The sequence below is a fragment of the Lepisosteus platostomus genome, chromosome 10, assembly GCF_059453375.1.
Source record: "Lepisosteus platostomus isolate fLepPlt1 chromosome 10, fLepPlt1.hap1, whole genome shotgun sequence".
Lineage (NCBI taxonomy): Eukaryota > Metazoa > Chordata > Actinopteri > Semionotiformes > Lepisosteidae > Lepisosteus > Lepisosteus platostomus.
The window spans coordinates 42,931,169-42,947,530 of record NC_142620.1 but is presented as its reverse complement, the minus strand read 5'-3'; the positions used below and the strand labels follow the sequence as shown (position 1 = coordinate 42,947,530).

General features: G+C 37.7%; 1 protein-coding gene across 3 annotated transcripts in view; it reads right to left on the bottom strand.

The window, feature by feature from the left end:
* dock11 (dedicator of cytokinesis 11) overlaps positions 1–16,362 on the bottom strand; it is a 137,966-nt gene that overhangs the window by 110,890 nt on the left and 10,714 nt on the right. For all 3 annotated transcript variants that reach the window (XM_088649079.1, XM_088649076.1, XM_088649078.1), the window contains exons 2-6: positions 8,209–8,325; positions 7,372–7,461; positions 6,060–6,142; positions 5,903–5,969; positions 1,525–1,620 (exon numbers count right to left, since the gene is read on the bottom strand). In XM_088649079.1, the coding sequence (XP_088505205.1) occupies positions 1,525–1,620; positions 5,903–5,969; positions 6,060–6,142; positions 7,372–7,461; positions 8,209–8,325 (453 nt within the window). The remainder of the gene's footprint in view (positions 1–1,524; positions 1,621–5,902; positions 5,970–6,059; positions 6,143–7,371; positions 7,462–8,208; positions 8,326–16,362) is intronic.

Here is a 16,362-nt window from a genome sequence, read left to right as displayed (position 1 = left end):
AGCAATACCTTCTATTTCAGCTTGCCTGCTTAAAAAGGTATCTTTGTACAGCTCAAGGAAACATTTCCATTTGAAAATAAGAACAACCTACTCTCATAATGTAACCAGATACAAACCAATTGCAATCGTTACATTGATATGTTAATACTAGCATTAGCAATTACCAGCAATTTAATAGTATTTCAAAGTTGTGTTTTCTACTGGAAACCAAAAGAAGCCAATACAAAGTCTCAACTTCCACTGCCGAAATGAGAACTTTGTACCACATGATGAATTAAGAATTTGTACCCTAGGACTAAATGCATCAACACAAATTGCATAGAAATCCAGCTAAAGTTTTTTTTTTCCTTACACATCCAGGCAAGACTCCCAATACTCCCAAAAAATGCAATATGGATTTTAGAATCATTTAAATTTCCTATGAAATGAGTGAACAGGGTCTTCTTTGGGATTGTTGACTGAGTTTTGAATGGTTTTGAATGGTACTGTACAGTATGTGCATGACCTGAGTGAGCAGGGCAGACCAGCCTACTAATAAACTCTCAACAGCATAACACAGACACCCCACTTCCCCTCACCCTGTTAACAGAATCAGACAGATTTAAATGGTTCTTTTAAAAACTGTACTTGCTACCATCATGGATAAATGTACACTGTACTGTATGTCGTTATCAAATATTTTGTCTGCCAAGTTGAGTGCACTGTAAAGATGAGTTCTGCTGCTTTGACCTGCATGGAACTGAGAACTGGCACTTAGATTTTGAAGACTGAACAGAAGGAGTAGGGGGGTCAGTTAATATGGGGACAACACATGTTCATCCAGTCATACCAATATAAACAGCAATGAGGCAGAATGTAAGGCACTAGGGGAAACACGGAATATGAAATGCCTATAAGAAAAGAGCAGATGTTAATGATTATTCATCTTTTCATCTAACAAAAAAACAATAAAAAGGGAAAACAGCATAATGGGATACAGAGAAAAATGTATAGCCAAGGCTCTATGCACAAGGCCTCACTTAGTGGTGTGAACAGCTTTGATGTCCTCACTATAAAAAGCAGACTACTGCTGTAGAAAGAGGCAAGCAGAGCGACTCCTTTCTTGCAATGACTACTACAAACTCAGAGGCCTTGAACAGAAAATGTTGGGAGACGGCAATCCAATTGACAAAATCTTTAACAGTGTTAAAATACCTATTTAGGACATTTTGAGGAAAAAAAAGAACAGACAAATTAAAACCAGGCACAATTGTGCTGTTGTTTAAAATTGAACATGGTTGCAAATGTTTGGAACAAGCTACAGCACACAGACATCCAGTAGAAGCTCATTAGTAGTGTTCTTCCAGCAATTGATCAAGAAAATATTACGCAAATGTACCTAATGAGTCAAGCGGTCTCCTGCTAGCACGTTTTCTTTAATCCTTATGAGCAAGGCAAATTAAGAAATATCTTCATCTATATTTGCCCTCATTAAGATTTTAAATTGCAGTGCTGTAACATCTGTGTCTTGTGTCCTTCACTTACCCTCATGGAAACAGAGAGGCTACTGTTCATGTTCGCTTTGGAGAGCCATCCCTGCTTCACGATCTCTCTTTTCTGAGAACATAGCGAAGAGGAGTCCTGGCACAACACAGAGAAAAAAAGTCAAGATCTTGCTGCACAAACAGAGAGGTCCAGTACACTTGCCCTGCATTTACTGCACACAATCTCCACCACACAGATAAGAATCTTGTAGAAATTTTAGACATGTGCTCTATCAAAACTTCAACTTACCAGCCAACAGTTAATTCCATATGTGCAGAATTCTGTACCTCAGATAGTGATAGACACTGCTGAGGGGCTGGAGTGTTAACTTAGTCGTTGCCTGAGATACTCTGAATCTGTGGACCTCACGATGACATTCTCGGAACATTGAAACAGAGAGGACTAAGTTGCAGGCTCTATCCAAGCAAATCAAACAATCGTTACAGAAGTCACTATCATAGCCTACCACATTAAAGTGGTTCTGCAATTCTCTAAACATATTTATGGTCTTGTATCATTTAGCTATCAACTTGGATTTAGAGGTGTACGTCAATAAAAGATCAGAAGGGATCAAGAATTCTTACTATCTAGAAGGGATCTCTATAAGGTAACTATTTTGGGCTAATTTAGTGGGCTCAACTCTGCCTCACCACTGTTTATATTTTTATACTTTTTAGTATTGTTTCCACTTCTGACACCAGTTTTCCACTGGGGAAGATATGAACCAGTAGATTCATCTATGATGGTGTGGGCAGTATGCCCAGAAAGGCCAAAATTCAGAACCACAGGAAAGTGTCACAATTTCCTGCATTATTATTAAAAATAGCACTACTTTCTTGAAGTTACCACTTCACAGCTACTAAGAAACAAGGAAATTCATGAACCCTCAACCCATAGACATTAAGTCATCTCAATGTTGACAGCAAAGCAGTTAGAACATATCCCAAATATTGTCAGTTACAGTGGATTCTGTTGTTTGCTATTTTATAAGTTCTCAAAGCTGACAGGGAAAGTTATTTAAATTTTAACAAGATCAGTTTAAGTGAAGTTTGCCAGTTACACAATACTGAGGTGTTAACTCATTTAACATTTAAAATGTGAAATGATAACAGTTTTAAAGTATTCCAATTTTCTTTATAACAGAATAAGGCACAAAATACAACATTTTTCAAATATATTGATATCGTAATACAACCAGCGATTATAGATGCTAAATGAATACTTTATATATAGTTATTTAGATTTGTGCCTATTTTTACTATAACAAGGCCTTTCTCTGTACTAAACTGACAATCTCACTGTGATATCATCAGCATGTTAAAACCATGATAACTGCAGTCCTTCCAGCATATCTCTTTAACCCTCTGAGGTCCTTCTCTTTTGTGTTATTTTCATTCAGTTCATTCATTTAATGAATATCTTCATTAATCACTGTTTTTAATGTGATCAGGCCCTGGATTATTCTCCCCAATTAAGCCCTCTCACCCAATCACTCTTCATTTCACTACACCGAACACCATCTTTATTAATCACTATCACAATCAGGCACTGGAGTATTCCATCCAAATCACTCCGTGTCACCCAATCATAATCTACACGTAAGCACTTCAGTAATCATCTAACAACCTCTCAATCACATAAGAAGTTGTGCCTTGTATTTCAAATAAAGTTATTCAGTGTAATTCATTTATCTTTTTCAACCAGAATTACGATATCAAGTTTGTTGAACTATGGATTTATAAATTATGACCTTTTTTGCATTTCTTTATTTACTGAAAACGTACTGATCTAAGTAACTGGGTGCTAAGATGAACTAGTGTTAGTGAATTTACTGACTAAAGACACAAAATAAATGCCTGAATCTGTTGGATAATCTGTTGCCTAAGGCAGTAATTAACTATTTGTGCAGGAACACCAGAAGGGCACGTCACTTGAGTTCTGGTCTAAAATGGATGAAGCATCCAATTTTGAATAAGCTATTTAGGAGATATGAAGGGGGGCCATTGTCTCAGAAGCACTGACGCAGAAAATAAGTACAAACTGATTTTTCTCTTTCTGCTTGGAGAACTGCCCCTTCTGACTGAATCATATAATCTAATTCCAGTGTTCAGCTCAGTCATACAGGCCTGAATATTCCCCTTACTCCTCAGAGTACTGTCCAGTCTCTAGGGCTCGCCTGTTTTTCTTTCCAAGTGACAAACTGGGGTGATTGCATTACAGTAGGATCGATTTTTGTTTACTGCTGACTTGCAGACCCCTTTTCATTGAGAGTTTGTGGAAAAGGAGCCTGTTTTTCTTTAGGTCTTGACATTATAACGTTGCAAGGCTTGACACAGCGGCCCTTTTGAGATGCACTGCCTCAAGGGTTTTGTTTTTTTGTTTGTGAACTCAAATGTTTTACAAAAGAATAATACATAAAGGAAGCTTTTTTTAAACTGCACTGAGGAATTGTTTCACAACTCTGAGCATTAGAAAGACGTCATTGCTCCCGATGAAGAAATGCTTTTTTTTCAGCCTTTGTCTGTTCAAAGGCAGATAAATTCAATGGCAAATGATGTTGGAAAAAGACTACGGACATGTGATGAGATGAGATTTGCACTGGACAAGATACAAATGCTACACTGTTTGGCTCTAAGTGTTTCCTTCTCCTCCTCTGGGGAAGTTACATAACAAAGGCTACTGATATTCAGTACTTTGCTGTCAAGGACATTTGTAAGCAGCACCAAACTGGACACTCCCTTGAGACAGTGACCCTTGCATCATCTGAAGAGCCATTGTGCATTCACAGCTCATCTTCTGGTTTAAATCAATTCATGACCTCAACCGTCTGTTTCCCTGGCACACCAACATTGTAAAATTAACTTACAGTATGCAAACTTCATGGCACTTGGCCTAAAAGGTTGCCAAACCCTAGTTCAGACAGTATATAAAATGTATTTTACTTTCAAGCTATGTAGGTTGGCAATTAGCTTAAAAAGTGATGAGATGAAATACATTTTATTCTTGTTATTTTCCTTAAGAAATGGACCACTGTGACCAAATGTGCCATTGGAAGAGGGTTAATCTTCTTCGTTTTTAATTTTTGGTGCTTGAGGTCGTTTGACCTTGAGGCCCGTGTGCAGTCACACAAGTTTCTTGGGATATTTTCCTCTCACTTATTCCCAGGGATGTTGTACATTGTAGTATTTTCCTTTAACAAGGCCGCATTTTATTTCTATAATTAAATTTATCCTACACAGAAGTCAAGCAGTGCTATTTTTAGCTGCCCAGCTCATATTTCAACTAACAGCCCAGTGCTTAGACCACATCGTTCTGCACAGTTTTACAAGGTTTTCCTGGTCTGCAGGAACAGACGTTTCTACACTTAACAGCCAAAAACACTGAGAGCAGCATATTGCAGATAAACGACATTTTCCATCACATTGAAGAGAACACCGCTGCTGTAAAGGGTAAGAAGGACACACAATGTTTAACAGTCAAATGAACACAAGGGTAACAAAATAAACAGTTGACATCCCTAGAGAAGAATTTCTTCATTCAGTGATTTGATCTCCACTAGCAGATCAGTTCAGGGTCAGCACAAACATGTGCATAATCAAAGGAAATTAAAGTACGTTTCCATATATTGTCCTTCACCATAAACAGGGCTACAACATTCCAATCCATTGTTAGTAAGCAACTAAGGGTCCACTTCCATTTTGGCACAAATTGAGGGTAAAATTACTATAGCTGCAGGCTATTTCTGGAGACCGGTTAAGAGTCACTATAAGGTGAGTTTATACAGTAGCAGCATCTGATGGCATTCAGTAAATTGCAGACAATACACTTTGTCCAGTAAAATTCATAACAGGTTAAATGGGTCCTAATATAAGTCATTTTGGATAAAAGCGTTGGCAAAATATCTAAATACTTTGAAACGTGCTTATTTTGTTTGAAATGCATTCCGAATGTTGGTATCAAAAGAAACAATGTGATTGTGTGCATGTATATTAAAAAATTTACTTAGATTTACTTATGTTCTCACAAACTTCAAATACTTTATCCAAATTTAATATTTTAGATTTGACATGATTCTTAACATTTGGTTTTATGACAAGTAAAAAAAGATCAAATATTTAATAAACAACTAAAGAGGTCATAGGTCATACTGTAAGCTAATACTGCTAGTTTTTAGTTCTAATTTCAAAAATAATAAAAGATCATTTATGGAAGGGACAGAAACTGGACTACACCCTTTAACTTTCTTTGATTTCTTACTTCTAAAAACTGTTTTCTTCAGATGAAGTAACTAAATGGATAAAGCCACTAAGTGTGATGAAGATGATCCTAAAGTGATGCCTTTCTAAAATCTAATGTATTTCACATTTGTTCTGCCTACCTCATCTTTTGTATCTTCATCAATTTCAAAGACGTGGGTTGGTAGTTTTTCTGTCTTGAAGCCTTTGCTGTGAGGAAACAACAACAACAGAAAGCTGGTTTAGAGCCACGAAAAGAGATTAGGATGTGAAGCTTGATTGTGGAATCTTATCACTTACCAGGGAAGCATCCTGAAATCTCCTGAATAAGCCTCATATTTGTAGTTGATAACATGCCAATCCATGTTGTACACCTTTATACACTGTAAATCAAGCAAATCTCTGTTAGCAAGTTCAGATTCACCCTGGCAGTAGAACAATCTTAAAGCACCCGTTGTTCAACAAGAGACCTAAGTAGTAGTATGCATAACTTGCAATTGAATTACTTTATATGGTGCATATTCTGGATGGTACAGTGGTGCAGTGGCCATCATTGCTGTCTTGCAGAGATGAAACATAGAACTCAACTCCTTTGGGTTTTCTTTGGATGCTCCAGTTTCCTCCCACAGTCTAAAGACATACTGGTTGCTACTCAGACACATACGGAACCTACACTTACACCCAGGGAACATTTTCTGTGTGTCTGTCCTACAATGGGCTGATGGGACTGATGTCCCATCCAGAGTGTATGCTGCCTTGCGGCTGTTGTTTGCCAGGATAGGCTTGGGTTCTTCTGTTACACCAAATTGAAATAAGTGGTTAGAAAATAGATGGATGAATAGTGCATATTTTTCATCTTTCATCTGTGTGGCTGCTTATGGCATTTCTCATCTTAATGATTTCATTCACTTCTGAGCAAGCATTGCCAGGAAGTACAAAAAAGGAAAGCAGTGGTCAGTGTAGGGTTTTAATTAAAGGTTAAGGAATGTAGTTGAACATAGCTACGGTCAACATGTTTGCCTGAAGTGGAAGTTTAAATAGAACGCCCTACCTAGGCCTATATGTATGCACAAGAGAATAGCTCTGGTCGGGTGTGCTACTTAGAATTCAAATTCATCTTAAAATGTGCTGAAAGTATGCAGAGTGAACTATGTTGTCTAGATATCATTGCTTTGAATCTGGGCTTATGTTATAAACCAGGTACAGTATGGTCTGGAAAACCCAAGAAGTGAAGTACAGTTAGCTAAACACCTCTGGAAGCAAACAGTCTTGGGTCAGGAAGGGTATGCTTGGCTTTCTTCAGACTACCAGGAGCTTCAGTGTTTAAAAAAAGACCCATATCACTGCACTAAATCAGCAGGGACACGGTGGATCTTGTGGTATATAGAATGTGTGCATTTCAGAAAAAAGCACACACTATTCCCAGTACTACTCCCTCCTCCAGGAAGCAGTGACAGGAACCAATTAACTATTAACCAATTCCAAATTAAGAAAGCACCACAAAATAAAAAAGAAGAAACATCTGAATTTTTAAAAAATGCTCAAATTGCCAGCTACAACTTTGTGTGATAAACACAAATGAACTGCAAAAACCTTAACTGAAAAGACATACCTCTTTGGCAAACAAGTCCCTGGCTTCTTTCTCAGCATTCTGAGGCACAGAGGAATGTACAGTTCTTCTCTGTCGAGGAATTGATGACTCCTATGTAAATCAGGAGGATATTTCAGTTGTCAAGCTTTCAAAAACATAATATCAACCATATTAAGCACCTGATTTTACTACAGTATTATTACCTACACACTTTGGCTGAAGACAATATTGAAAAATCAGGTCCTAAAGTCTTATACTGTATATGGACCACTTTAAACACCTTAACCTTTGGCCACAAAAGACACTGCACATGCATTTCTGGTTTAAAGTACAGTATTGCTTGTAGTAAGAACCATGAGCTCCCCAGGTGCAGAAGACGATGGGTTTTCTGGGTCTATTTAAATATTAACAGCTTAAGACCTGAAGGAAAGGATAAATCACCACTTCAGTGAAGAAATATATGACCTCTCCATAGCTCTAAATGTGTTGCAGACTCAGGTGTACTAAATGACCTACTGGTTTGTATCCTCTGAGGACCTGGAATAGATATAACATATATTTTAAGGTACAAATGGACACATTTGATATGTGAAAATGTACTGTATTTTCACCCCACCACAAACAGATTCCGTCTCTGCACACATATGAACATAAAGACAGACCAAAGGTGGATAAAAAATACAAGGTGTATCAAACAGGTCAGTGACATACCACATGATCACCCAAAGGCTTGATACTACTAACTACTGCATCCCCTGCTAAAATTAGGTGCGTTACCTAGACAGCCGCTTGAGTATCAGACTTGGGTCAATGCAAACATACACACAGACTTATTAACAGGATGAACGAGGAGCATACCGAGACATCATCAACCGGGCACAGCAGAAGGTCTCTGTGTGGATCGCTATGGATCTGTGCTTTCCTTTGGAAGACAACATTTTCGTAATCCAGGGGCTCAATAATCTTTGGCTTCTCCTGTTGAAAAATGGAAATGTGAAAAAGATCCAAAATGTTAAAAGTTGATCAAGTCTAATTTTTAAGGAGCAAAAGGTAGACCTAGTGCATGATATTCGCCCGAGAAAACTTCCATTTGTTCAATGATTGGTTTGGTCTTTTGTAAAATCCCACCAGTTAAGTTTAGAACACTGATTGGATCAACCCACATGTAACCTGTACGTACATGTAAATACTTTGTGATCCTTTGGGATAAGAAGCTCTAGATATACTGAAGGAATGAAAATAACTAATTGTCAAGCTTAGATCAATATACTCTATTATGCTCAATTACATATCAGACACAATATATGTCTCATGTAAAAGCATACAGCATGGTGGGCATCAAGTGGGCATTGGACTGTAGTCAGCCCCCGTGCAATGCCACACAGTCTAAACAAGCTTCAGTCCTTCTTTGTTACTATTCACCTGACAGGTGGGATGAGTAGACTCCAGAACACAGCAGAAGCAAGTCACCATAATGGACTCATGAACTATGAACTGCCTTAGCAGACCCCCGAGAAAAAAGAAGGAATTATCCAATTGTTTTATTCTACAACAATGCAATATCTGCATGTGCTTCTGCATTAGGCCCTACAGTACAGTATGTCATCATTTATATCCAGTCCAAAGCTTCTCATTTTAACTGTTACAGGGTGCAATACAAGTTGAGATATTTGAATACCATATGATAATAAGAATATTGTTACAATTATCTAAATATGCATCTGTTCACTTAGTGCTCAATGATCTTCAAGAAGGAAGAAGCAGAAGGTGTGCCAACAGTTTCAGAATTGTGGTCTCTGATTAATGGAATATTCTAATTGTGCCCCTGTCGTAAAATACAGTACAATACGGTACGATAATGCAGCACAGATGTGGTGGATGTACGTGAAGGTCTTTATTGACATGTTACTGAACATAAGAAAAGTTATAACTAGCTTGTCTGGTAGTTAGTAGCTTAGTGATCGAAGGATCTCATCCACCTAGTAAACCAAGGTACTGTACCAGGTATCAAATATCAAGTTTTCAACCATACAGTTGTGTGGCTGTTGCATACTCCCTTCGTGTAAAGAACTGCCTCCTGAAAACGAATGCATTAAGCAGAGTCCTGAGAACCTGAAACGTGAGAGCAGTATGCAGCAAAGTGTGCAGAGGCCACGGGAGAGTGGGATATGTACAGTAGGGAGTTATGCTATTCAGACATACTGTAAATGCAAGCTGAACAGCATTTTAAGCACTACTGTCCAGAAACTATAAAAAGATTAATCGTCTTAGCTTACTGTGGCTGATGACTTTTAGCGAAATCTAGTGGGAGTATTTTATGCTTAAACTATAAAAAGCTGTCAGCGTTTTAATAAACATAGTGGTATTTTTTATTTATTACTACAACTACAGTTTCTGGGAACTGTGCTCTTTGCAGGACTGGCCCTATTGTGCCAGGCGTACTGTGGCGTGTCCTCAGAGCAAGATATGAATGGACCAGTAGCATATGGAAATGGGCAAAGCTGGTGCGTATCCTAGCAGAGATATACAATTTAATTCAGGAGACGCAAACAGCACTCTCTAAATGAACATGCCTTTCTCAAATAATTGTGTTTGGTTACACAATTTCGGCACGATTTCTAAAAAGATATTGTTGTCTTGTCAGGAGGTAGATGTCTGGTTAAAAAGTGAAAACATAATTAAAAAGCTGTTATCAATGGTTCTGGTGTTCAAAATCCTGCTTAACAACTTTAGAATGTTAACGATTATCCTCACAACCAAATGTCCAGAGTCTCATGTAAATTATACAAAAAATAAATAAGAAGAAAGAAAATAGAAAATAAAAAAATCTAAGTTGTATTTAAGAACAACAGTACGTCCTATGGATAGTTGTTGACACTCTCTCCAAGAGTGTTAAAGTAGAAGGATAGGTACCATGGAAACATCACATTGAGAAATTGGCTTTGCTCTTGTCCTACTGTGCAGCAATGTCGTTTTAAATTTTTGCAGGAACATTGTTTTAAATCCCCTTAAAAACTACAACATATTAAATAACTAACAATATACCTCAACTTTGTTTTCTTGTGTTTTTTAGTTGTTTTAATATACAGTATAGAGATTTTTATATAAATATTAGGTAATACTTATATGAGCTATTGTACCACATGTGCATTTAGGCAACTCAAAATGAACACATCTCATGTAACAGACTGCTTATTAGGGAAAGTGATCTTTTATTTCACTTTCATTGTATCCATGAAAAATATAAAGATTTGATTATTCCTTATTATTATGCAAGCAACATCTTTTTCATGGACAGTTTCTCACACTGTAGATTAATGCATGCTTAAGACTTACAGTATGTAAGGGGCAATAAGAGAGACACTGAACTTTATATCCCTTCCATTTTCTGATTTCCACTTTATCCAATACTGGGCTGTGGGGGAGCCAGAGGCTGAGAAGAACTGGACACAAGGCAGAAAGGAGTCATCACATGGCACACACTCACACCAGGGCCAATTTTCCCCCACACAAACCAGCAGAGAACATACAAACTCACTACAGATAGCAACTCAAGCCTGGAATTGAACCCAGGGCCCTAATGCTGCAAGGCAGCAATACTAACCATTGTGCCACCATGCCACCATTTTAATATTTTTAAAATACGTATTGACATGTAAATGGTGCCAGGTTAAATTAAACTGGCAATTTAATTACCACTCCGAATGAAACCATTTTACTGACATTGTTAAAGGTAATGGTTCCAAATAGAACAGATGAAAAATAACCAAGGGACCAAATTTGGTCTATAGCTTTATATATATATAACAATTTTTTTTTAGTTAGCTGTGCTGTGCAACTCTTTACGGCGCTGTGTGCTGGAACATAAAAAAACAGATTATCACTCATTATCATTTTGCACAAGACACCAAAACCCTCATTGTGATTACAAAAGAAACATGTGAACTCTTCTAGAGCAATATGCCACACCTGCAATCTCAACTGGTAAGGGAGTGATTCAGTCACTGACTCTGAATTAATGGAAATCATGTCAGTGGCATTTGTGCAATGTCACTAGTTATTTTCTCACACCTCAGTACTAGTCCCCCTTGGTTGACTCACCCTCAGCCAAGTGGGTGAAGACAAATTTCACTCTACCAAAATAATCAATAAACATCCTCAGTTCTCAATCCTCAATCCTCAGTTCTTGGGCGTCGTTTTTCTTCATGAACTACTGTTTAATGAAGAGCTTGAGGGGTAATGTGCGGGGTCAAGTCTCATTTTGTTATGGCATGTCAGCAGATAGGAAACTAGCCTAAATTCCAAAACAGAAGTCTGAAGGTGGTTTTGCTGGCTTGGGGAATTTCCCTTGTGCATGTGCAATCACATTTTCTACTCCATGTAATGCTGAGGTGACCCTGAAGACTGGCATGTCTGAACCACTTCACCTTCTTGTTTCCCTTATCTCACCTAGCCTTGGCCCCAGCTTCTTTTCAGCCCTGTTTGTACATGATATAAATATATTGTTTTTGAGAAGATATGGCGGAAAAGATTATGATCAAGAACAGCTGGGGCGAAAGGCTTAGCTGTCATCATCATTCCTGAAGGCCGGTTAAGAAATCTCTAGAAATCGAATTCTCTCAGTCTACAGAGTTCACATACTGTATTTACCCTACGTCATACTTTTCACAAGCAGCAGACAACACAGCAGTGCACATTCATATATAGAAAGAAAACAACAACATTGGTGGCTTATTTCCACAGTAAAGACTTCAGTGAATGGTGATGATATCGAGGGCAATATTTAATGGATAAGATGGATTTACAACACTGCATTTTGAGTTATATTAACAATGTATTTAAGTTCATCGGTGTTGATCGGATTCTAAAAGAAGCAAATGAGAAGTGTGAGCAGTGGGTCCTAAAGAAATAGCCCTATGGTCCTTTCACTGTGAGTTCTGCCTTGTTACTAGCCTCTCTAGCACAGCTGTAGGGGGCAGCAGTTTTCATTGTTATCCATTATGACTGACTACCACGTAAAGTGGGGACAACAGTGTCACCCCTCTACAGAGTAACAGAAAAAGTTGGGTGGTTGTGGGCACTATCTCCTCACAGCAGTGGGGACACTCAAAGTAAACCAGGCAGGGTTTCTTAATTTGAAGCCATGTTTTTTGCTTTTCACGTTTTGCGGAGTTCAATCACATGTAACTCTGTAATATAAGTAATGCACTAAATGTGACTGGCTGGGAAGTTTCCACCATTTCTGCACTGCAGTCCTTAATAAATTAGAATTTTTGTCCCATGCTTCTAGGATTTTTTGGAGCATAAGCTATTAAACAATGGAATCGGAGATAGTTGCTGCAGTCAGTCATTCATGATAAAAGCATTTAGTTTATATAAATAATAATGGCATTAGAAGTAGAGTAGGACGCAGAACTTTTCACTTCAGGAAGATCAACCAGAAAAGACAGTCCAGATACTGATTTATTTTAAAACTGAATTTTGTTGTGGCCAACTTAAAATTAAACTGCACTGCATAGTTAAATATCCAAGACTCCAGAGTATGCACAGTCTGATTTAGGGTTGAAGATCTGTCCAGGGATGAGTATAAATATTTCTATTCCTGTAGAACTTTTTCTTTACAAATATCAAGCAAATGCACTTTTGGCAAAGAAAAAGGATTACTATCCCTAACAGAAAATACACAGTGCTTAGCCAGCACCCCACCATTAATACAAGACATCGATTTTGATGACGGATCACTGCAGCAGGCAACATACAGTACATTATTGGGACAATGTAAGCACACATGGTCCCAGTGTTGAAAGTTGTGTTGTTATCAGCGGTTTCTCAGAAAAAGGCGTAAGGATATGTGTGTCTTTCTGGCTGCTGCCTCTTCAAAGATGTATTCTCCCAGCTGCACTGCCTGCCTGGACCTCTTGAATGTAGCCTTTTCATCAAACACAGCAGGAGCTTTGTAAGCTTATAGGTCTTCTGTAATCAGAAATTAAAATGCAGAGCCGTCAGTGTCAATGCTGGGTCCAGTAGTGCCTAACCACTATTCTGTCAATGCATGGGGTTTTAAAACATCAAGGGCAACTTTTGATTTAAAAAGAATGTGCGCTGCATGGAATTTTGCAGCCAGAATGCAAGATTTGAGGGTACACAATATCTGATTGGATCTATTGTGCTCTGTGCAGCTGGTTTTGGGATTCTGAACCAAAAATCTCATTCAAATATTCAAATAAAACTTTCTTTTTTTAAAGCTAATTCTGAATAAATTCCTTAAAAATGGATGAAGAATGACTTACTTACACACACATCTTATGTACAGACTGCACACACTATGACTTGCAGCATTTGAATTTCCTTTCTTATTTAATAAAATGTGTTACACCTGTACTGTATAACATTTGTAATAGAATTCAGAATTTGTGATCCATCTGTATAAAATCAATCATAAAATGTTATAATATCTGAAATATAAATTTTCTGAGTATGCAGAAATTGAATATAAATAATTTTTAAAATAAGAGGCCTGGAAGTCCAGTCGGCACTATTACAACTTCTGCTCACTCCAAACTCATTATAAGATCTACAGTACTTCAGATAAAACAAATGCCTGCATCTTGATGTACAGTAAGTGACTTTAGAATTTTGTTTAGGGGTTAGTAAATATACTGTATATTCACATGCAATATAGTATATGACCCAAGTTCAAAAGGATATTATTATAATCTGTAAATGCTTAACAATAAAGCATTTATAATGTGAAGTACACTGCCTGATGAACACTTTTAATGTTTTTTTTTCTGGAAATCTGAAATCCCACTTTTAAACTCACATGTTGGAATTCAGTGAGAAATGCTGCTTGAACACATCTTTTCAGTAGTTATGATGGGAGATTAAAAAATGGTATATTATTTTAAGTGTGCTTTTTTCATTTAACCAGATACCGTACGTCAATGGAAAAGAATGTCTCATTTGCGGTGATGAACTGCAGACCCATTTACACAGCACAGCATTTCACAGAGCAGTGTCATACAGCACCTTGCACAAGGGTTCAACAGAAGTATCCTAGCTGAGACCTGAACCATTGGTCTGTGCTGCTTGGAAATACCATACCACAATCCTAGCACAGTATTGCTTCTTTTTCTTTCCCTTTTAGTAGTCAAAGAATACCCGTATGTCTCTCCTTGCATTTTAACTTCTAAAACCATCTTGCAAAAAGGAACAGAGCACAAACAGAGGGGATCGAGCTCACTGAGTGCAGGGCTGTCACGCCTCGAAATTGCAACATCCTGTTTGACAGGGGAGCAGCACGCTTATCACACTTCCTTTATTGTAATATGACAATTCAGAAGTTTAAAAATTGTGTTTTAAACCCTGATGGCATCCCTTTGGTGCTTTCATGCAAAATGTTCTTTTTACAGTGGATTTGCCAATTCTAGACTAATGTCGCTAGTTAGAGTAAGTGGAGTTTAACTTCTTCCTCAAGTGAATGTCTCACCTCTTGCATTTTCACTTCAATATATAGGTTGTGTAGAACTTTGTCTTATTAAATACACTCATATGAAATTGCATATATAATACAAACAGTGCCATATGTATTTAGTGGCTGCAAGCATTTATTTAGGCACACCTGTGCATATTTGAATTCCTTGTTAAGGAGCACTGATCTAGCTTGGTTTTCCCTCTTCAACCATGCAGATCACAAAAACACATGGACTTCACTTTCACTTTGCACACCTTCTTATGGATCAGACTGGCATGGAGCTCAGCCTCAGGCAAACCCCTATTCCTTAATGCTTTCCTCAGGCTCAAGGGCAGAGAAAGAAGATCAGGGAAGTGTGCAAAACAGAACACTCTCTTGCTTCATATTTTTTTGTTTTTGGTGTGCGGTGACACACACTCACCTACGCAGAATGAAGAGGAAGAGAAATAATTGTTTCACTGTGGTCACCACATCAGACAAAGGTCGCTGCTCTTCTGGTAAGATTTTAAACAAACAGTGGTATCCTGGTTTAAAAGGACTGTTACGTACAGCAAAGTTAACGGAATTGAATTTGAATTTCTGGGGGGGCTTGAATATGGGAGACTTTAAGGATTCAAAATCATAGGCACTTCTTTACACAAATTTAGCCGTGTTGTCCAAACTGACTCTCTGGGGTGGAATAGTGGGATCACTGACTGATGGAGCAAACAAACTGCCAGATGGGACATGTAAAGTATAGCCACTTTTACCTTTTTGTGCTTGTAGTCCCATTGCCCCATGAAGAACTGTAGCTATTACTATTGCAGTGTGTCATACTGCCCCTTACCAATTTTGAGTCCAAGCTAACAGACTGAGACATCTGTATAAATAACATTAGAGACATGCTAATGGCAATAATATATCTCTTATCAGAAACAAATAAGAAGAGAAATCTCATCACTGGTGTAAGGATACAAGCAGTGTTTGTGAAAAAATACTGTCTAATTTCCTGTCATGTGATAGGGTGGGGAAACAACTACAAAACCACATTTGAATTGCAAAGCAGAACTGCAACTAGAAATACTAACAGATATTAATGATTCAGTATTCCAGAGAAGCTTTATTGCAGCAAAAACATTTATGTATGGCACTGTATATTACAGAGAGCCATATTGAAGATTGATTAGTTATTCTAGTGGTAAAATACTCAAAATGTTTAGAATACATGAATATCTGATATATCTAAATATCTAGAGGTTTAAGTGCTAAACAATATACAGTACTAGCCCATTTATGTCATACAGTGAGTGGGAAATATTTCATAAAAAGACTGCTCAATCCAAAATACATACTGTAGATACTCTTCTAAAACTGACATAATTGTAATAACACTCGCTGAAGAAGGCTTCACAGCCAAAATGTTGTGTTTTCTCTCTTCTCTTCAGCATGGAATAAACCTATTACTTGTTCCTTTGCAGACTATGGATACTGATGCAGCTACTGTACCCACCTGAGCAACCATAATTGTAATAACTTTTATTCCAACAAAGCCCTACATC